This window comes from Cydia pomonella, chromosome 14 (genome assembly GCF_033807575.1).
Source record: "Cydia pomonella isolate Wapato2018A chromosome 14, ilCydPomo1, whole genome shotgun sequence".
In the NCBI taxonomy this organism is placed as follows: domain Eukaryota; kingdom Metazoa; phylum Arthropoda; class Insecta; order Lepidoptera; family Tortricidae; genus Cydia; species Cydia pomonella.
The window spans coordinates 1,753,386-1,777,146 of record NC_084716.1 but is presented as its reverse complement, the minus strand read 5'-3'; the positions used below and the strand labels follow the sequence as shown (position 1 = coordinate 1,777,146).

Below are 23,761 nucleotides of genomic sequence, written 5' to 3'. Positions count from 1 at the left end.
AGGCCTTCCACCAATGCTTATAGACTACTATATGTACCTCTGCCCTTGAGGATGAGATGCGGGCTGGCCAGCGGGGTGAGCGCCAGCACGTCGAGCAGGTCGTCCTGGTTGAGGCCGGCGCGGTCGGCTAGAGCGAGGCCTTCCACCAATGCTTATAGACTACTATATGTACCTCTGCCCTTGAGGATGAGATGCGGGCTGGCCAGCGGGGTGAGCGCCAGCACGTCGAGCAGGTCGGCCTGGTTGAGGCCGGCGCGGTCGGCTAGAGCGAGGCCTTCCACCAATGCTTATAGACTACTATATGTACCTCTGCCCTTGAGGATGAGATGCGGGCTGGCCAGCGGGGTGAGCGCCAGCACGTCGAGCAGGTCGGCCTGGTTGAGGCCGGCGCGGTCGGCTAGAGCGAGGCCTTCCACCAATGCTTATAGACTACTATATGTACCTCTGCCCTTGAGGATGAGATGCGGGCTGGCCAGCGGGGTGAGCGCCAGCACGTCCAGCAGGTCGGCCTGGTTGAGGCCGGCGCGGTCGGCTAGAGCGAGGCCTTCCACCAATGCTTATAGACTACTATATGTACCTCTGCCCTTGAGGATGAGATGCGGGCTGGCCAGCGGGGTGAGCGCCAGCACGTCGAGCAGGTCGGCCTGGTTGAGGCCGGCGCGGTCGGCTAGAGCGAGGCCTTCCACCAATGCTTATAGACTACTATATGTACCTCTGCCCTTGAGGATGAGATGCGGGCTGGCCAGCGGGGTGAGCGCCAGCACGTCGAGCAGGTCGGCCTGGTTGAGGCCGGCGCGGTCGGCTAGAGCGAGGCCTTCCACCAATGCTTATAGACTACTATATGTACCTCTGCCCTTGAGGATGAGATGCGGGCTGGCCAGCGGGGTGAGCGCCAGCACGTCGAGCAGGTCGGCCTGGTTGAGGCCGGCGCGGTCGGCTAGAGCGAGGCCTTCCACCAATGCTTATAGACTACTATATGTACCTCTGCCCTTGAGGATGAGATGCGGGCTGGCCAGCGGGGTGAGCGCCAGCACGTCCAGCAGGTCGGCCTGGTTGAGGCCGGCGCGGTCGGCTAGAGCGAGGCCTTCCACCAATGCTTATAGACTACTATATGTACCTCTGCCCTTGAGGATGAGATGCGGGCTGGCCAGCGGGGTGAGCGCCAGCACGTCGAGCAGGTCGGCCTGGTTGAGGCCGGCGCGGTCGGCTAGAGCGAGGCCTTCCACCAATGCTTATAGACTACTATATGTACCTCTGCCCTTGAGGATGAGATGCGGGCTGGCCAGCGGGGTGAGCGCCAGCACGTCGAGCAGGTCGGCCTGGTTGAGGCCGGCGCGGTCGGCTAGAGCGAGGCCTTCCACCAATGCTTATAGACTACTATATGTACCTCTGCCCTTGAGGATGAGATGCGGGCTGGCCAGCGGGGTGAGCGCCAGCACGTCCAGCAGGTCGGCCTGGTTGAGGCCGGCGCGGTCGGCTAGAGCGAGGCCTTCCACCAATGCTTATAGACTACTATATGTACCTCTGCCCTTGAGGATGAGATGCGGGCTGGCCAGCGGGGTGAGCGCCAGCACGTCCAGCAGGTCGGCCTGGTTGAGGCCGGCGCGGTCGGCTAGAGCGAGGCCTTCCACCAATGCTTATAGACTACTATATGTACCTCTGCCCTTGAGGACGAGATGCGGGCTGGCCAGCGGGGTGAGCGCCAGCACGTCCAGCAGGTCGGCCTGGTTGAGGCCGGCGCGGTCGGCTAGAGCGAGGCCTTCCACCAATGCTTATAGACTACTATATGTACCTCTGCCCTTGAGGACGAGATGCGGGCTGGCCAGCGGGGTGAGCGCCAGCACGTCGAGCAGGTCGGCCTGGTTGAGGCCGGCGCGGTCGGCTAGAGCGAGGCCTTCCACCAATGCTTATAGACTACTATATGTACCTCTGCCCTTGAGGATGAGATGCGGGCTGGCCAGCGGGGTGAGCGCCAGCACGTCGAGCAGGTCGGCCTGGTTGAGGCCGGCGCGGTCGGCTAGAGCGAGGCCTTCCACCAATGCTTATAGACTACTATATGTACCTCTGCCCTTGAGGATGAGATGCGGGCTGGCCAGCGGGGTGAGCGCCAGCACGTCCAGCAGGTCGGCCTGGTTGAGGCCGGCGCGGTCGGCTAGAGCGAGGCCTTCCACCAATGCTTATAGACTACTATATGTACCTCTGCCCTTGAGGATGAGATGCGGGCTGGCCAGCGGGGTGAGCGCCAGCACGTCCAGCAGGTCGGCCTGGTTGAGGCCGGCGCGGTCGGCTAGAGCGAGGCCTTCCACCAATGCTTATAGACTACTATATGTACCTCTGCCCTTGAGGATGAGATGCGGGCTGGCCAGCGGGGTGAGCGCCAGCACGTCGAGCAGGTCGGCCTGGTTGAGGCCGGCGCGGTCGGCTAGAGCGAGGCCTTCCACCAATGCTTATAGACTACTATATGTACCTCTGCCCTTGAGGATGAGATGCGGGCTGGCCAGCGGGGTGAGCGCCAGCACGTCCAGCAGGTCGGCCTGGTTGAGGCCGGCGCGGTCGGCTAGAGCGAGGCCTTCCACCAATGCTTATAGACTACTATATGTACCTCTGCCCTTGAGGATGAGATGCGGGCTGGCCAGCGGGGTGAGCGCCAGCACGTCGAGCAGGTCGGCCTGGTTGAGGCCGGCGCGGTCGGCTAGAGCGAGGCCTTCCACCAATGCTTATAGACTACTATATGTACCTCTGCCCTTGAGGATGAGATGCGGGCTGGCCAGCGGGGTGAGCGCCAGCACGTCGAGCAGGTCGGCCTGGTTGAGGCCGGCGCGGTCGGCTAGAGCGAGGCCTTCCACCAATGCTTATAGACTACTATATGTACCTCTGCCCTTGAGGATGAGATGCGGGCTGGCCAGCGGGGTGAGCGCCAGCACGTCGAGCAGGTCGGCCTGGTTGAGGCCGGCGCGGTCGGCTAGAGCGAGGCCTTCCACCAATGCTTATAGACTACTATATGTACCTCTGCCCTTGAGGATGAGATGCGGGCTGGCCAGCGGGGTGAGCGCCAGCACGTCCAGCAGGTCGGCCTGGTTGAGGCCGGCGCGGTCGGCTAGAGCGAGGCCTTCCACCAATGCTTATAGACTACTATATGTACCTCTGCCCTTGAGGATGAGATGCGGGCTGGCCAGCGGGGTGAGCGCCAGCACGTCCAGCAGGTCGGCCTGGTTGAGGCCGGCGCGGTCGGCTAGAGCGAGGCCTTCCACCAATGCTTATAGACTACTATATGTACCTCTGCCCTTGAGGATGAGATGCGGGCTGGCCAGCGGGGTGAGCGCCAGCACGTCCAGCAGGTCGGCCTGGTTGAGGCCGGCGCGGTCGGCTAGAGCGAGGCCTTCCACCAATGCTTATAGACTACTATATGTACCTCTGCCCTTGAGGATGAGATGCGGGCTGGCCAGCGGGGTGAGCGCCAGCACGTCCAGCAGGTCGGCCTGGTTGAGGCCGGCGCGGTCGGCTAGAGCGAGGCCTTCCACCAATGCTTATAGACTACTATATGTACCTCTGCCCTTGAGGATGAGATGCGGGCTGGCCAGCGGGGTGAGCGCCAGCACGTCCAGCAGGTCGGCCTGGTTGAGGCCGGCGCGGTCGGCTAGAGCGAGGCCTTCCACCAATGCTTATAGACTACTATATGTACCTCTGCCCTTGAGGATGAGATGCGGGCTGGCCAGCGGGGTGAGCGCCAGCACGTCGAGCAGGTCGGCCTGGTTGAGGCCGGCGCGGTCGGCTAGAGCGAGGCCTTCCACCAATGCTTATAGACTACTATATGTACCTCTGCCCTTGAGGATGAGATGCGGGCTGGCCAGCGGGGTGAGCGCCAGCACGTCCAGCAGGTCGGCCTGGTTGAGGCCGGCGCGGTCGGCTAGAGCGAGGCCTTCCACCAATGCTTATAGACTACTATATGTACCTCTGCCCTTGAGGATGAGATGCGGGCTGGCCAGCGGGGTGAGCGCCAGCACGTCGAGCAGGTCGGCCTGGTTGAGGCCGGCTCGGTCGGCTAGAGCGAGGCCTTCCACCAATGCTTATAGACTACTATATGTACCTCTGCCCTTGAGGATGAGATGCGGGCTGGCCAGCGGGGTGAGCGCCAGCACGTCGAGCAGGTCGGCCTGGTTGAGGCCGGCGCGGTCGGCTAGAGCGAGGCCTTCCACCAATGCTTATAGACTACTATATGTACCTCTGCCCTTGAGGATGAGATGCGGGCTGGCCAGCGGGGTGAGCGCCAGCACGTCGAGCAGGTCGGCCTGGTTGAGGCCGGCGCGGTCGGCTAGAGCGAGGCCTTCCACCAATGCTTATAGACTACTATATGTACCTCTGCCCTTGAGGATGAGATGCGGGCTGGCCAGCGGGGTGAGCGCCAGCACGTCCAGCAGGTCGGCCTGGTTGAGGCCGGCGCGGTCGGCTAGAGCGAGGCCTTCCACCAATGCTTATAGACTACTATATGTACCTCTGCCCTTGAGGATGAGATGCGGGCTGGCCAGCGGGGTGAGCGCCAGCACGTCCAGCAGGTCGGCCTGGTTGAGGCCGGCGCGGTCGGCTAGAGCGAGGCCTTCCACCAATGCTTATAGACTACTATATGTACCTCTGCCCTTGAGGATGAGATGCGGGCTGGCCAGCGGGGTGAGCGCCAGCACGTCCAGCAGGTCGGCCTGGTTGAGGCCGGCGCGGTCGGCTAGAGCGAGGCCTTCCACCAATGCTTATAGACTACTATATGTACCTCTGCCCTTGAGGATGAGATGCGGGCTGGCCAGCGGGGTGAGCGCCAGCACGTCCAGCAGGTCGGCCTGGTTGAGGCCGGCGCGGTCGGCTAGAGCGAGGCCTTCCACCAATGCTTATAGACTACTATATGTACCTCTGCCCTTGAGGATGAGATGCGGGCTGGCCAGCGGGGTGAGCGCCAGCACGTCCAGCAGGTCGGCCTGGTTGAGGCCGGCGCGGTCGGCTAGAGCGAGGCCTTCCACCAATGCTTATAGACTACTATATGTACCTCTGCCCTTGAGGATGAGATGCGGGCTGGCCAGCGGGGTGAGCGCCAGCACGTCCAGCAGGTCGGCCTGGTTGAGGCCGGCGCGGTCGGCTAGAGCGAGGCCTTCCACCAATGCTTATAGACTACTATATGTACCTCTGCCCTTGAGGATGAGATGCGGGCTGGCCAGCGGGGTGAGCGCCAGCACGTCCAGCAGGTCGGCCTGGTTGAGGCCGGCGCGGTCGGCTAGAGCGAGGCCTTCCACCAATGCTTATAGACTACTATATGTACCTCTGCCCTTGAGGATGAGATGCGGGCTGGCCAGCGGGGTGAGCGCCAGCACGTCCAGCAGGTCGGCCTGGTTGAGGCCGGCGCGGTCGGCTAGAGCGAGGCCTTCCACCAATGCTTATAGACTACTATATGTACCTCTGCCCTTGAGGATGAGATGCGGGCTGGCCAGCGGGGTGAGCGCCAGCACGTCCAGCAGGTCGGCCTGGTTGAGGCCGGCGCGGTCGGCTAGAGCGAGGCCTTCCACCAATGCTTATAGACTACTATATGTACCTCTGCCCTTGAGGATGAGATGCGGGCTGGCCAGCGGGGTGAGCGCCAGCACGTCCAGCAGGTCGGCCTGGTTGAGGCCGGCGCGGTCGGCTAGAGCGAGGCCTTCCACCAATGCTTATAGACTACTATATGTACCTCTGCCCTTGAGGATGAGATGCGGGCTGGCCAGCGGGGTGAGCGCCAGCACGTCCAGCAGGTCGGCCTGGTTGAGGCCGGCGCGGTCGGCTAGAGCGAGGCCTTCCACCAATGCTTATAGACTACTATATGTACCTCTGCCCTTGAGGATGAGATGCGGGCTGGCCAGCGGGGTGAGCGCCAGCACGTCCAGCAGGTCGGCCTGGTTGAGGCCGGCGCGGTCGGCTAGAGCGAGGCCTTCCACCAATGCTTATAGACTACTATATGTACCTCTGCCCTTGAGGATGAGATGCGGGCTGGCCAGCGGGGTGAGCGCCAGCACGTCGAGCAGGTCGGCCTGGTTGAGGCCGGCGCGGTCGGCTAGAGCGAGGCCTTCCACCAATGCTTATAGACTACTATATGTACCTCTGCCCTTGAGGATGAGATGCGGGCTGGCCAGCGGGGTGAGCGCCAGCACGTCGAGCAGGTCGGCCTGGTTGAGGCCGGCGCGGTCGGCTAGAGCGAGGCCTTCCACCAATGCTTATAGACTACTATATGTACCTCTGCCCTTGAGGATGAGATGCGGGCTGGCCAGCGGGGTGAGCGCCAGCACGTCGAGCAGGTCGGCCTGGTTGAGGCCGGCGCGGTCGGCTAGAGCGAGGCCTTCCACCAATGCTTATAGACTACTATATGTACCTCTGCCCTTGAGGATGAGATGCGGGCTGGCCAGCGGGGTGAGCGCCAGCACGTCGAGCAGGTCGGCCTGGTTGAGGCCGGCGCGGTCGGCTAGAGCGAGGCCTTCCACCAATGCTTATAGACTACTATATGTACCTCTGCCCTTGAGGATGAGATGCGGGCTGGCCAGCGGGGTGAGCGCCAGCACGTCCAGCAGGTCGGCCTGGTTGAGGCCGGCGCGGTCGGCTAGAGCGAGGCCTTCCACCAATGCTTATAGACTACTATATGTACCTCTGCCCTTGAGGATGAGATGCGGGCTGGCCAGCGGGGTGAGCGCCAGCACGTCCAGCAGGTCGGCCTGGTTGAGGCCGGCGCGGTCGGCTAGAGCGAGGCCTTCCACCAATGCTTATAGACTACTATATGTACCTCTGCCCTTGAGGATGAGATGCGGGCTGGCCAGCGGGGTGAGCGCCAGCACGTCCAGCAGGTCGGCCTGGTTGAGGCCGGCGCGGTCGGCTAGAGCGAGGCCTTCCACCAATGCTTATAGACTACTATATGTACCTCTGCCCTTGAGGATGAGATGCGGGCTGGCCAGCGGGGTGAGCGCCAGCACGTCCAGCAGGTCGGCCTGGTTGAGGCCGGCGCGGTCGGCTAGAGCGAGGCCTTCCACCAATGCTTATAGACTACTATATGTACCTCTGCCCTTGAGGATGAGATGCGGGCTGGCCAGCGGGGTGAGCGCCAGCACGTCCAGCAGGTCGGCCTGGTTGAGGCCGGCGCGGTCGGCTAGAGCGAGGCCTTCCACCAATGCTTATAGACTACTATATGTACCTCTGCCCTTGAGGATGAGATGCGGGCTGGCCAGCGGGGTGAGCGCCAGCACGTCCAGCAGGTCGGCCTGGTTGAAGCCGGCGCGGTCGGCTAGAGCGAGGCCTTCCACCAATGCTTATAGACTACTATATGTACCTCTGCCCTTGAGGATGAGATGCGGGCTGGCCAGCGGGGTGAGCGCCAGCACGTCCAGCAGGTCGGCCTGGTTGAGGCCGGCGCGGTCGGCTAGAGCGAGGCCTTCCACCAATGCTTATAGACTACTATATGTACCTCTGCCCTTGAGGATGAGATGCGGGCTGGCCAGCGGGGTGAGCGCCAGCACGTCCAGCAGGTCGGCCTGGTTGAGGCCGGCGCGGTCGGCTAGAGCGAGGCCTTCCACCAATGCTTATAGACTACTATATGTACCTCTGCCCTTGAGGATGAGATGCGGGCTGGCCAGCGGGGTGAGCGCCAGCACGTCCAGCAGGTCGGCCTGGTTGAGGCCGGCGCGGTCGGCTAGAGCGAGGCCTTCCACCAATGCTTATAGACTACTATATGTACCTCTGCCCTTGAGGATGAGATGCGGGCTGGCCAGCGGGGTGAGCGCCAGCACGTCGAGCAGGTCGGCCTGGTTGAGGCCGGCGCGGTCGGCTAGAGCGAGGCCTTCCACCAATGCTTATAGACTACTATATGTACCTCTGCCCTTGAGGATGAGATGCGGGCTGGCCAGCGGGGTGAGCGCCAGCACGTCGAGCAGGTCGGCCTGGTTGAGGCCGGCGCGGTCGGCTAGAGCGAGGCCTTCCACCAATGCTTATAGACTACTATATGTACCTCTGCCCTTGAGGATGAGATGCGGGCTGGCCAGCGGGGTGAGCGCCAGCACGTCCAGCAGGTCGGCCTGGTTGAGGCCGGCGCGGTCGGCTAGAGCGAGGCCTTCCACCAATGCTTATAGACTACTATATGTACCTCTGCCCTTGAGGATGAGATGCGGGCTGGCCAGCGGGGTGAGCGCCAGCACGTCGAGCAGGTCGGCCTGGTTGAGGCCGGCGCGGTCGGCTAGAGCGAGGCCTTCCACCAATGCTTATAGACTACTATATGTACCTCTGCCCTTGAGGATGAGATGCGGGCTGGCCAGCGGGGTGAGCGCCAGCACGTCGAGCAGGTCGGCCTGGTTGAGGCCGGCGCGGTCGGCTAGAGCGAGGCCTTCCACCAATGCTTATAGACTACTATATGTACCTCTGCCCTTGAGGATGAGATGCGGGCTGGCCAGCGGGGTGAGCGCCAGCACGTCGAGCAGGTCGGCCTGGTTGAGGCCGGCGCGGTCGGCTAGAGCGAGGCCTTCCACCAATGCTTATAGACTACTATATGTACCTCTGCCCTTGAGGATGAGATGCGGGCTGGCCAGCGGGGTGAGCGCCAGCACGTCGAGCAGGTCGGCCTGGTTGAGGCCGGCGCGGTCGGCTAGAGCGAGGCCTTCCACCAATGCTTATAGACTACTATATGTACCTCTGCCCTTGAGGATGAGATGCGGGCTGGCCAGCGGGGTGAGCGCCAGCACGTCCAGCAGGTCGGCCTGGTTGAGGCCGGCGCGGTCGGCTAGAGCGAGGCCTTCCACCAATGCTTATAGACTACTATATGTACCTCTGCCCTTGAGGATGAGATGCGGGCTGGCCAGCGGGGTGAGCGCCAGCACGTCGAGCAGGTCGGCCTGGTTGAGGCCGGCGCGGTCGGCTAGAGCGAGGCCTTCCACCAATGCTTATAGACTACTATATGTACCTCTGCCCTTGAGGATGAGATGCGGGCTGGCCAGCGGGGTGAGCGCCAGCACGTCGAGCAGGTCGGCCTGGTTGAGGCCGGCGCGGTCGGCTAGAGCGAGGCCTTCCACCAATGCTTATAGACTACTATATGTACCTCTGCCCTTGAGGATGAGATGCGGGCTGGCCAGCGGGGTGAGCGCCAGCACGTCGAGCAGGTCGGCCTGGTTGAGGCCGGCGCGGTCGGCTAGAGCGAGGCCTTCCACCAATGCTTATAGACTACTATATGTACCTCTGCCCTTGAGGATGAGATGCGGGCTGGCCAGCGGGGTGAGCGCCAGCACGTCGAGCAGGTCGGCCTGGTTGAGGCCGGCGCGGTCGGCTAGAGCGAGGCCTTCCACCAATGCTTATAGACTACTATATGTACCTCTGCCCTTGAGGATGAGATGCGGGCTGGCCAGCGGGGTGAGCGCCAGCACGTCGAGCAGGTCGGCCTGGTTGAGGCCGGCGCGGTCGGCTAGAGCGAGGCCTTCCACCAATGCTTATAGACTACTATATGTACCTCTGCCCTTGAGGATGAGATGCGGGCTGGCCAGCGGGGTGAGCGCCAGCACGTCGAGCAGGTCGGCCTGGTTGAGGCCGGCGCGGTCGGCCAGCGCGAGCCCCTCGGCCAGCGCGGCCAGCGACACGCCGCCCACCACTTGCAGCACGGAGTTCATTTTGGAAGCGTTGCCGATATCGCCTGGAGCGGAGAGGGACAAATTTACGGTACCGTTTACTATAACCTAAACAGTAAGATGATCGGAGAAGATCAAAAGACAAGCAAAGTTTCTGAATAAATGAAATTAAACGATATGAATTGGATTATATTTTAGCAGCAATATAAACTTTTAATAAATGTAAATATGTGCTTTAAAAACGAATATTTTGAAGAGTTTACACTGTAAAAACAGAATGTGATAATCATTCTGTTTTTACATGAGGGAGTGATAATTTGTAGTCAAGTATAAAATATAAATTAACATGCACACTTAAAATAAACTAAAATTAGGCTCTCGGCATTGCCCGCTAACAGTGAACAACAAAAGAAACAGCTAATGCTACAACTACGAAACAGAAATGTAAATAAAAACGACTACAAAATCTATTTGAAACCGCACTGTCGCCAAATAAAAGTAAAACATTAGAAAACCTGACGTCACCACGGTTTTATGTAAAACACCTCTTCTTTGAGTCAGTTAAACAGCTTGTCATCCGAAATGACTGACGCTCCGTAGTTCTGACTCTACGGTGGAACCCGCGACATAATCATAACTATAGTTGTGCCGTTCTCGACAACGTTCTCTGTTTTATGGAGAACGTTCTCGCTCGAGAATATTCCCCATAGTAAACGGAGAACATTCCCGAGAACGGCACAACTTTGATCATAACCAACACCGGGAAGGGTCAGCGGTCAAGTCAAAAGTAAATAAATAGTCAGGTAAAGTTAAAGCGGCGTGCGGCGTCAAATCCGTGAGCGGGCAAGCGCCCGGCGCGCATCGGAGACGTGGACCACTACCGAGGTAGAAGGAGTTCTTGCTCATGGCCTTGAAGCACGACTGGCAGTCGTCGAACAGCGACCGGTCGCCGGCCGCCAGCACGATCAGCGTGCCTTCTTCCGCTTGCGTCTTTGAGCCTTGGATCTGGAATTACGAGGGTTTTAGAGTTACAAATTTGTAAATAGTACGTCGCGAAGATCGAATATAAAAATATCGTTATCTGATTTTCTATTGTGCGAATATGCAAAAGGGGTCATACATTAATTACATCACACAAAATTTAGATATTTAGACTTTAAATGTCGTTGTCTAAATACCCACAACACAAGCCTTATTAAGCTTACCGTGGGACTTAGTAATTTTTTGTAAAATGTCTTATAAGATTTACTTATTTTTATTTATTTATTTAAAAGGGTCAGCGCTCTATCGCTTCTACCTTTTCCACGCATTACTTTTAAATGTTTAAATACGTTAACGTTATCTGGAATAAAATTACTAGGGCGCGTAGTCCGGATAAATGACGATCGTGCAGTGTGGAAAGCGTCTGGACGCCCTAGGTCCTGCTAGAGACGAAGCGCAAAAAAAGTGAATTCAGCACAATCGATTGCACAGAAACAACTTTGGTCAGACTAGCATGGCTGTCTATGGGGTCGGACGCCAAGGTAAACTTCGGGTCATTACAGCAGTAAGTATACGTTACCTACGTGTTCTTTAATCCTTTGAACGTCCATCCTATCGTGTACGCCGCGTCATCGTAAACTTCGGAATGCACGAAAATTGATATCGTGATGTGGCTGCGTGCGTCAGTTGACGCCTTCGACGGTCAAAGGGTACAAATTGTACAGAAGACCTATATTTAATTTTTATATTTTGTATCTACCTGTGCCTCCAGATAACGCCCGCCCTTGCCTCCCACGGCCTCAACGATGTCGTGGCTGGTGTCCGCGTCCACGCTGGTCATCTCCACGTAGCCCTTGCCTTCCAGCGACGGGCAGTGGAGCACGCCGCAGTTGCCGAATACCATCTGTAAATAATAAAGACACCTATTAGAAAGCACGAAGATTACATTGACCGCCTTACCCTATGGGCACGAAGAGTTTAAGCGCTCTTAGGAGCAGTTGCACCACTACAATTGATAGACTGATCAACGTCAATGGACCTCTGTCCACGTGTCCACTAGCTACGCAATTTTCCATACTATCAAATTACCTGAATGTGTGAACTTTTTTTTTATATTTAAATAAGCATACGGCCTGCCCGCCCGATGGTAAGTAGTCCCCGTAGCCTATGTACGCCTGCAGCTGTGGCTGGGCCGTGGGCGCAACCGACGCTTAGCATACAAAAGATTAACATCGAAATAGAAGAGAAATTTGTTTTGCAATCTTTCCATAGAGGTATTTCTATTCTGTCAAGAACTCGTACTGAATGACCAATTACCCTTACCTTTGATACGTTACTTGATCGTAATATAAGATAAAAACACTTTAATAACTCGAATGAGACCTACGCATCAGGTTTAATGCGCAACTGAAGCTAGACACAGAGCACTTAACCTAGATTACCTGAGTCTTTATCGCAGACGGCATAAAATATGCACTCTGCCGTAATAACATTATATGTAAATTGAGAGCGTTTTTATGATTACGTTACTTTTAGATATCAGTTTATGGGAGTGGGTTTAATGTAAAGCTCACATTCTGTATTAGGTTTGAAGTAAATAAAGATTTATTTATTTATTTAATACCTATTTTTTATTAAAGGAAGATGAGTAAACTAAGCCGTGTTGTACATTTATCCTAGTTTAAAGGTTAGCTGGAATAGATCATTTAAATAGTAGATTATTAACCAAGGGATGAAGGCACCCATTTCTGTCAAGGTAGTTTGGCGCTCGAATGCAGTGAGAGCGCCAATAGCCCGAGGCTGAAATGGTTCCTTTCTCTCGAGTTAAACACTCTACTTTTCATTTCGAATACGAGGATAGTAAAATAAAAGCGGCTAAGTCTAAACTTCAGTAGTATTTCTTGAGGGTAGTTTCAATTAACATTTAAAACAAAAATTGTAAATGATTATCGTAAAAAAAAAAGTACTTAGAACTGCTCTAGAGCAGAAGCGTATCATTTTCTGCACTTTTTAGAACAACAAGGGCCCACTATCAGAGCATGAGACATGAAAATATATTTTACACCAAATATAACATCATCATCATCAAAGGCGGTATCGTGGAATGAGGACGTGTTGCCAATGTTGCTATGTATATGGTCACTTTCAGACCTTTATTTATTTATTTAAACTTTATGGCACACATAAAGAAAATTTACAAATGGGGAACTTAATGCCAAAAGGCATTCTCTACCAGTCAACCATTGGGTCAAACAGAGACATTTGTATATGTTGCTACATGTTATTGTTGTAACTTTAATAACGTTATTATAAAAATACCACAAAAATAACGTTGAAATAATATTTGTTAGAACGTGACAGGCATGGTGACAAATGATAAAGAGCCGACCATCTTAGCCCTACTGGTCACTTTGGCTGCGGCTATCTATTTGATGCTGATTGTAGCGATTTTGTACTTAAATAAATTACAGATAAGTTGGACAAATCGTCAGAACCGTACTGTCATTTCATTATCTCAGCTATTAAAACAAAGTTGGCGCAAAATGGTTATTTAAGTAGCTCACAAGCCCGGAAATAGGCGGAAAGGTTATTCGGGTTCGATAAACGCTACCGTTTTTCTGATGGACAAAGCTATGCCATTAGTTGTATCGAAAATAGGGCGCGGAGGCACCCTGCCGACCCAGCCTTGGGCTTTAGGCACTCCCTGAGGGCGAAGCTATTTCCATATTTACGAAAATATGCCGCCAGTCCAATCAGTTCGTACTTATAAAGTTAATATGAGCAGAAATTCATTGATTGTATTAGATGTAGAATTTATTTAGGTAGTTATGTTTTAAAATGTCGTACGCCGGAAAGGTACAATCATAGTTGCTACATGAAAAACACCCTATCACCTGTACTAAATGTATTTTATACCTATGATGACGAAATAATAAATGATTGATTGATTGATTGATGTGTTCCGAATTTTACACCGAATGTAGATGGCTTCATATATTAAGTGACTCTGTTGCGGTGACATTTTACAATTAATTTAACATATAACATATAGCGCCATACTGCGCTGTCAACTTCAGCTGTCGAACTCAATGATTTCTTACATTTTACACGTTTAGTATAAAAATTAATTTTAAAATAATTGGTATCTCAAAAACATGTTTCATTTAGTTTCTTCACCCAAGTAGCACACGGGGCGGGAAATAGCTCGTATATCATATCTATTTAGATACTTAAGTGAAATATATAGCCATGACTTAGTTCTATATAGATGGAAAGAACCCTTAGGCAACCAATATAGAACCAGGAGAAAAATTGCAGCCTATTTTTGGTTCTAAATTGAATCCATAAGAGATCTCACGATTACCTTATGTGGCAATTAGAACTATGGGTGAAAGTTATGCGCAGTGAACGATTTATATTGAACGAATGAATATATTATAATTTCAGTTCGGTCAATAAGTGGTAAATGCGACGCCAAAGTTCCTTTGAGTGGCGTGGCAACAATTAAGACACTAAGTTGTGTTTATTAAAAGTGAATGTGATCCGCCAATTTAATTTTGGATGTATCTGTTTGGTAAAGTGATGAAAACTTCACGTTATACAGGCATTGGAATAAGCACGAAATCCTTGCGAATGTTTTGTTACCGTGAAACCCCGAATTCAGGGACCGGCAAAACCCCTTGTTTGATTTTTTGATAGGGTAACCCTATTAAATATCTGCCCAGGTGATGTAGTTACCCTTTCATTGTGTTCCTGTGCCTACTATTCCTGTAGCCTATCGATATGGAAACAGTTTTGAATAAGGTTGATCAATTTTAATATGATTTCTGTATAGAATAGTTTGTACGATAGCTTCAATATCATCATTGGCCTTTGAGTCTATTACAGACTATTCAAACAGTGTCAGGTAGGGCGGCAGCGCTTTTCATGGCTGTGTAGGCCAATACGGGAGCGGCAAACACGACCACAAGCCAGGCAGGTGTAGTATGTCCGTGGCGAACAGGTGTCGGGCTGATGACGCTTGGCTCGCTTACTAGCAAGTGTCTTAAACCAAGCCTCATCATGGATTTTACGTCCGTCGAACACCAGTTTGCGCCACTTATCTCTGTCCTCGGCAAGCTCCTCCCATTTATGAACAGGGATGTTGAAGGCGTGCATGTCTCGCTTGGCGCAGTCCTTATGCCGTAACATAGGCCGACCGACGCTTCTCTTGGCATCAGCTATGGCGCCAAGTAAAACACGTCGCGGCAAACGAGAAGGTTGCATTCGATGCACATGCCCCAGCCAACGTAAGCGTCTCTGCTTTAGCAGCGCAAAGAGGCTGGGTAGCTGAGCAATCTCCAGAACCCTCTCGTTCGTAACCTTGTCCTTCCAATTTATATCTAAAATGTTCCGGATGCAGCGCATGTGGAAAGCGTTGAGACGACGCTCGTGCTTGGCGTACGATGTCCAAGTCTCAGCCCCATACAAGAGTATGCTCAGGATGCACGTTTGGTAAACGATCATCTTGGTTTTCCTAGTTAGATGTTTATTTTGCCATACTCTTGTACTCAACTTCCCAAACATCGTCGCGGCTTTTCCGATTCGAACGTCGATTTCCGCATCCGGTGAGAGATTACTAGTCACCGTCGACCCGAGGTAACAAAACTTTTCGACTGACTCCAGCGGGGCGCCATCCAACACGATCGTCGGTATTTCCGCACACCCTTGAGCCAATACAACAGTTTTCCGGGGATTGATGGACATAAAGAACAGATCACAGGCCCGAGAAAATTTGTCCATAATAGTTTGAAGCTCAAACTGTGATGTGGCGATGAAGGCTGCGTCGTCAGCAAAGAGCAAGTTGTCAACGAATAAATTGTCTCGTTTTCGCTTAGACTTTAGAAGGGAAACGTTGTAAAGTTTCCCATCGGCCCTTGTATGCAGATGGATACCCTGTTGGTCGTCACCGAAAGCAGTTTTTAGCAGCAACGAGAAGAATATACCAAACAGGGTAGGGGCCAGTACGCAGCCTTGCCGAACGCCTCGACGCATAGGGAACGGGTCAGACACGGTACCGTCGAACACCACTGCACCTTGCATACCTTCGTGAAAGGACTTCACAAGATTCACGAGATTTGGTGGGCATCCGATGTGTTCCAATACAGAATAAAGCCCTTCTCGGCTAACTGTGTCGAAGGCCTTATTTAGGTCAACGAATGCGACAACCAAAGGTGTTTTCTGTTCTCTACATTTTTCTTGGATTTGCCGAAGTGTAAAGATCATATCCGTTGTGGAACGCTGGGCACGGAATCCACACTGACTTTCGGGATATACGCGATCGGCAAGTTGCTGTAGTCTTGATAGTACTACCCGACCGAATAACTTGCCCACGATACTAAGGAGGGAAATGCCTCGGTAATTGTTGCAATCACCGCGGTCTCCCCTCCCTTTGTAAAGTGTGACGATATTAGCATCGCGCATATCCTGTGGGAATTTTCCCTCCTCCCAGCATTTCCGCAACAGACTATGCAGAATCGGACCCACACACTCGAGCCTTATGATGTCGGCTTGAGTACCGTCATTGCCTGGACTCTTTCCACGTTTCAGCTGCTTTATAGCCTTATGAAATTCCTCTACAGAGGGTGGTACATCTAGTTCGAACCAAGTTGCTAGCTTTGGCGTATGTACTAAGGCCATTGAGTCAATAGCAATTGGATTCGAATAGAGTTCGGTGTAATGTTCCACCCATCGCTTGAGTTGACGGCAGCTATCAGTTATGATAGTGCCATCCACTTCTTTGAGAGGGGCTGTCTTTTTAGGCACAGGACCTAGAACCTGCTTGATGCCCGAATAAACACCGCTGAAGTTACCGGCGTCGACGCACTTTTGGATATTTGTGCACACATTCGTCCAGTACACGTTTGCGAAGTGTCGTGCATTGCGCTGCAACGTCGACGTGGTGTTTTTAAGGTTTTCCCGAGTTTCCGGTGTAGGTCTCATGCGGTGTTTTAGTGCAGCTTCGCGCTTGTAGTCGACCAAAGGTTTTAAATGCTCTGCATTTTCAGCAAACCAATCCTGGGTTTTTATTTCCCGATAGCCGAAAACTGAGCCCGCAGTGTCCGTCAGCAACGATCTGACACTCCTCCACGTGTCATCTGCTTGTGCATTCTCACTCCAGGTTGACTGCGCGCTTCTTACCAACTCCTCAAATTTACTGACCAGTTCGTCATTTCTGGTATTAAAAACATTAAGTTTCTTCTTACCAGAAGGTCTGGACGAATGGATTTTCTTGTGAGTGAAGGCAACACGCGCCACTACCAAGGAGTGATCGGTGTCACATTCTGCACTGTGAAAAGTTCTGGTGTGGAGTGTCTCGCGGAGGTGTCTCCTTCTGGAGAGGATCATGTCCAGCTGATGCCAATGACCCGAGCGAGGGTGTTTCCATGAAACTTGGCGAGATAGTTTGCCCTTAAAGTATGTATTGGTGACGCACAGTAGGTTCCTAGAACAAAACTCTAGCAAGCGCTGACCATTTTCGTTTTGTTTACCAATACCGTGTTCACCAATACAATCAAGCCACGGAACACGGTCTTGACCGACTCTAGCATTAAAATCGCCTAATACGTACAAGCGATCGGAAGATTTTACCCTACGCACAGTTTCATGGAGCTGCTCGTAAAATCGGTCCTTGGCCTCATCCGCTGATGTTAGTGTTGGAGCGTACGCGGAGATAAGTGTAATGTAGCCGCTGTTTGTGTTAACTCGCAACATCATGATACGCTCAGAGACCCCAAGAGGCTTTTCGATTGCTTTAAGCAGATCGCTGCGAACGGCGAAGCCAACACCGTGCTCACGAACAGCATCAGTCCCCTTACCCCTCCAAAAGAAGGTGTATTGTGCCTCACGCAGTGAACCTTCATCAGGTAGCCTGGTTTCTTGCAGGGCTGCTATTGATATATTTAGCCTATGTAATTCCATGCTGATTACAGCAGTCTTACGCAGGTCGCATGCGTTGCTGTTACTAGAGCCTCCCACGGTGTCCGGAAGGCCTGTCCTCATGGTACGGACATTCCATGTCGCAATGCGCATGGATAAGCGAGTTGTAGTATTTTTTGTTTTAGACCGTTGTTCAGCAGGTGAAGCATGTTACGACACCGATCGTCTAGTTGAAGGCTAGTGCTCCCCACACCCAAAAGGAACAGACCGGCACCGAGGCGGATCAGTACCTAACTGACCGGGGGCTGCCCGGCTTAAGCGGGCGGTAACTGATCAGTGGGCCTACGATGGACCCTCCCACTGTCAGGAGTGACCCCTAGCGTCCTAACTTACGCCTATACGTTTGGACTTATAACTGGTCACTGCCACTCCCCGTGTTGTTTTCCACGCGGCAAAGCCGTCGTGGGTGAAGTGACCTCTCCACAGACACTGCATCGCCTGGGACACAAGCGAAGAGACACAGGGCTGCCCAAGACCTGTGACTCTCTCTCGACCTCACCGACTGGGTCCGCGGGAAAGACAAGTCGATACGCGCGGAGTCGGATCGGCTGCAGGTGCATAACGGCTGGCACCGAGCCGGGTTTGTTTCAAGTTTTCCTTCTCTATTGCTATCTCTTCCGTTAAACAGCAGGAGGACCACGTGCTTCAATATACATGTATACCATTTACCGTTTAAGTGTTAATATAAGTCTTGGCTATAGAGATGACAATAACTTGAAGAACTAGACTTACTAACTAAAAACACTGGACAAGCAAACCTTATTAAGGCTTTTTGATATGATAAGCGCTTTCCCAACATTAACTATTGATTTGACTACACTTTCGATATGGTTTCCGAACTGATAGGGTTTCTCAAAACAATTCCATTGTTGGTAACTGGTTTTGGTCCCTGATTTCATGATCGCTTTGAAACAATTTAATGTATGTATAGGAAACAACCCGATTGGGAAACATATTAAAATATCGTTAAGAGTATAAATTGTTAACAAGTTCAGACAGTTGTGTTCTGGCGCAACACAATAATTATACTACAATTAAGAGGCAGCCTCGTATTGTCATGTATGTATATTAACTTTTACAACAGCTAAGCCAATTATATTGCGATGAAAACCTGTGTACACTTGAAGGTATTTATAGTTGTATACGCTTTAACAACTACAATGTCGCTTGGAATTGACGTCAACGTCACAATGATTGTCATATGCAATTAGGAGAATCAACTTTTTAGCGTCACTCGTTGCCATGGTTACGATTAGTTGTCCAGGGGACAAAAGTTCATTGAAATACTGATTTTATGGTACTTAAATGTATCAAACTTGCGTTTTTGTGGTCGTTATAACCAATGTCCATAATGGGCCCCCTACTAAGCATGTTAATAGAATGGCATACAACGTCTCTTCAAACAAACTGTGCCACTGTTGTCCCTTGGACAACGGGACAGGATAACAAAACAAAAATAGTTGATTCACCCAATTACTAGCGACCCGCCCCGGCTTCCCACGGTTACACAAACAAATTATACACCTCAACCTTCCTCGAGAATCACTCTATTGATTGGTGAAAACAGCAAAATCCGTTCAGTAGTTTTTGAGATTTTCGCGAACATACATACACACAGACGCGGCGGGGGACTATGTTTTATAAATTAATTATAAGGTGTAGTGATTCCTTGTAGTGTGTTCCTAAAATGTCTGAAATTGTTATTTCAGCGCCATAAATCCATTAAAAAATAAAAACAAATATTAGGGACAATTTTACACGAAAGAACCTGCTCCAAATTTAGCAAACATTGTACTGTGGGCACCAGGCGACGATATACATACACACATACATATATACATAGACAAACACATACTTAGATACATGGATAACATCAATATCTCAGGAACAAATATTAATGCCCTTACTGGGATTCGATCCCAGGACGTCCTACTCCATAGGCAGGGTCACTGCCAAATATGCTAGGAGGTTACTAACACGTTTTTACAATACCAAATTCTGAGACTACATTTTTAAAGATCCTTAGAAATAATAATTTATAACCATTATAATAGGCCCAGAAGAAATACGAGTAACATTGTTTTCATTAACTGATTCATTAAAAATTCTGAAAAGCATACGACCCATTTATTATATTCCATTCTCATGAAGTTATAATTAATTTCAACTGCAAAAAGTGTGTAGGTGGACATTTCTAAGTACTTTACAATTTATATTCGTCAAAGTTGTATTTGATTACGTAGAGGCTAATTTAACTCCAATCCACTCCAATTCAATGGGGCGCCTTAATAATGTCAACGCACACACAATAGTTATACGCCGTAACAATAAGCAAATGCTTTATGTAAACGAACCATTAGCTAATGCGAAGGTAAAGGTTGTGCGGCGACCTTACGCCGATATAGGTCATTAGGACTTCGGGGTATTTGAACTGTCACGGATAAGCCCAGGGACCATTTTACGCACAATCTGATTAAATTGACAATTTAATTTTGTAGTTCGAACGCAAAACTTTAATTCAAGGACATTGGCTCGCCAATTTTACTTTTAAATTTTGTACATGTGGACGCAAGATGAGATTGACAATCAAATTGGCAATTAAATGGTCCGGATGCAAAAATGTCCTTAAAAACGATGACACTATTATATTTTGTACGTGTAGACCCGCGGACGCTAGCTGAGATTGATATATTTTATGATTAAATTGGCAATTTAATTGTCCCGTCTTGAATATCCTTTAGTTATACCTTGTAGGTCGCCGACGCGTCGAGTGTTATAATACATACGTGTCATATTTTCGTAGAAAATTGACATTACTAATGAAATAGCCACACTTTGTCATTGCAAATAAATGCCATGCAGAGTCAGCTTGGTCCGACTTTACGCACGAAACAAGTAAAAAAAATAGATATTTAGGTATAGCCACATCCCATTCGCACATCGAAGCGGTGTGCAGCTCCACATTTAATGTGCAGACTCAGGTATTTATTTATTATTTATTTATTTAAACTTTATTGCACACATAAAGAAAAATGTACAAATGGCGAACTTAATGCCAAAAGGCATTCTCTACCAGTCAACCATTAGGTCAAACAGAGACATAACAGAACATAAGAGAGGTAATGTAATAGGTAAAGGTTGCTCGGCGACCTTACGCCGGTATATAGGTTACTGGGACTTTGGGAACTTGAACTGGGGTTACCTTGTGGGCGACGATGATTCGTGGCATGGTGATGATTTAATTTGCTTTAGTGGCTGGGCACGAGGAATTTCGTACATTGACCCGCCTGTTCAATTCTCCATCGCACGCGCGTAATTATATTGCTGGGACACCTCATGATGCCGGCAGTCAATGTGACTGTGCGAGCGGTACAGCAGTATCCTCGTAAAACTCAAGGTCCTACCTATAGGACTTATTCAGTTCGATGAAATTTAAATCATATTCAATTGGAACAAAGTTGCATTTTTTTTGTTTCGCTCAATATTCAAACAAAATAAAATCAACTGTATTCCCTGCACTACAGGTTTTAATTTCAGTGGCAAATTTTGGATTTTATTTGTTTGGCTAATTCAATTTATTTCAGACCGTGTCCATACTCCATAGTATATATTAGTGTACATTCCCATAATCCTATGTTAGTAAAGCCTATACTAAATTGTAATAAATTATATACTAAGCCTCTGGATTCCATATGTGCATCGACCCAGTGTTTCCAGAAGGCGACTCTAACACTAAACGCAAGAGGTTGTTGCCTTGATTGTTGGTTATGTTGTTGAGGTGTAATTATGCGCGTGTAGGGATAGGAACACGCGGTTCAATGTACGAAACTCCTCGTGGTAAGCGTCCTTTCTTTAATTATCTTCGCTAACACGGAAACCCCACAAGTTTACCGAAGTCTCAGTGACCTATAATGGTGCAAGGTCGCCTCGTAACCTTCACCTTTCACATTAAGTACCCATTGGACGCGGATCCCCGCACCCCGCTCCGGTGTGTAAGCAGCACATCACTATATACGTGTATACCGCCGTCTCGCTCACACACCAGAGCGAGATGCGAATTCGCATCAGTGTAGCCTACTAAGATCATCATATCATATTCATTTATTGCAACCATGGTAATATAGATATTACAAAGTCTGGGTAGTTCCACATGGACCCTAAGGCATAGCAATATAACATGCATAGGACCTAATCTTAAATCTATGTGTATAATATAATATGTACCTCCTTAGCTGCCTGTGGGTCCGCGACGCACGAGAAGGTGATGTCGGCCTCCTCGACCACGTCGCACGGAGTCACAGCTACTGTCGCGCCAACCTTCTCGAAGTCCTTGCACTGTAACAACAGTCATAAACATATTTAGCAAGACAGTTTATATGTCATTAGGGGCAAATAAAAGTAAAGTTCTTTGACTTGAACAGAAAGGGTTACACAGGTAGGTATTACCATGTATATCCGACCTATGAATATAAAATATAAAGTTTCTCTCATAGTTTTTTTTTCTTATATCGCCATTTGGAAAGATAGTTACAGCAAATATCTAAAAAGTATTCGATACAAACAATTAAGCGAGGAGATTATGCAATGTGAAGCTGTATATTGTCTAAATATACAAACATACGTTATGTACTGACAAACTTTAAATGAGGTTAACATAATAAGTAACGATAAATATACACAAATTCAGTAACAAACAACTTAAATTTGATAACCACGCCATCTATGAACACACCAGCAATCCCAGATCCCACAATCCCCCACTAGATGGCGGCGCGCGTTGCCCCGCGGCGCGAATCGATACGCGAGCCGGCTCACGTCAACGACCGGGCGGCCGCCACGCGAACGACGCCATCTTGGCAATGCCCCCTTCGTGCGAAACACTAAACCCAACGAGTCATCAAACGTACAATACGACCAATTCCAAAAGGACTTAAACTTGTACTATTCACACGTTCTTACTGCCATTTGGCTCTAGAGTTGAATACAATGCGATAGAATATAAGGTTTGTTGGAAAGCGTTGTAACGGTTTGCATGCGGTACTCGACTCTGAATTCGCGAGGGCTTTGATATGAATGATTATGACATTATGTTTCAATGGTCACTGTTATCGTTGTCCGATAATAGGGAAACCGAGCGTGCACGAGACAGAGGAATATAATATGCCCACCAGACATAAATAATGGAGTTATTTGCATTTTGATGACCTACCAGCGTTATTCACTAATATTAGCGTTTATAGATATTGTTATTGTAGATATGTTTTGATAACGATTTTAGTCGCACAGATACCCAAAATACCTATGCCAATTAGATTAGGTACAATTTTTAGTCTAAGTATTTACAGGTCATATTGTTAAGATGAGAATCTTCAAACGTCTTGACCGCAATGCGCTAAATAGATAACAAAATTTGCTGTTGATAAATACCGCTGCAAAGTAGGAAAAAACGTTGAATTTGCCATATATTTTATTATTTAAGATAAACAAACTATACACATGGGGTCTCTAACCCTTTAACTTATTCCAGATTTCAACAGACTTAGTGCCCCGCGGGCCTTACACCATGTCTGTAACTACCTAAATCAGGCATTGAAATTACTACCTAAGTCATTTCATTACTGTAGTTGTTCGGCTACATTTACCAAAATGTTTGTAGTCCAGTACAGTAGTACAGTACAATATATGAGGGCAGAGGTTATCGTCGTGAAAATTACAGAATAAAGCATCAATTTCTAACGGGCACTGTCAAGATATCACGGTCGTTATCACGTCGCTAGCTATCATATCAATGAGGCAGAGTCAGGAGTAATGGAAACCCGCGGCTCATAAACCTACTGGACCGATCTCATAAAAAAAACACATACTGCAGATAGGTAAATATAGGAAAAACGTATATAGAAGAAAGTGTCAAGAAATGGCATCAGCATGTTGCTGGCGACTTCCAGCGCTGATTTTCCGATAAGACCATCAAGTGAGGAGAATCACGGCAGTTAACATGCAACAAGCCAAAATAATGAAACATAAAATAAATGTTATAGTGGAGTGAGCTACCAGACGAGACGACGTCTGCCTATAATAATTATAACAACATCTGGGGAAATTTTGGAACCAGTGCACCAACAATTATGACCCTGTCAAGAGAGAACGAGAGAGAAAATAAGACCAGTTTCTGTTACTACTCCCAACGTCCCAACCAGCAA

General features: G+C 50.3%; 1 protein-coding gene across 1 annotated transcript in view; it reads right to left on the bottom strand.

Annotated features, from left to right (window-relative positions):
• Positions 1-23,761, bottom strand: part of LOC133524719 (cytokine-like nuclear factor N-PAC) — a 122,551-nt gene that overhangs the window by 3,657 nt on the left and 95,133 nt on the right. Inside the window, exons 8-11 of the mRNA XM_061860859.1 lie at positions 21,786-21,896; positions 11,344-11,487; positions 10,484-10,607; positions 9,488-9,667 (exon numbers count right to left, since the gene is read on the bottom strand). Of these exons, the coding sequence (XP_061716843.1) occupies positions 9,488-9,667; positions 10,484-10,607; positions 11,344-11,487; positions 21,786-21,896 (559 nt within the window). The remainder of the gene's footprint in view (positions 1-9,487; positions 9,668-10,483; positions 10,608-11,343; positions 11,488-21,785; positions 21,897-23,761) is intronic.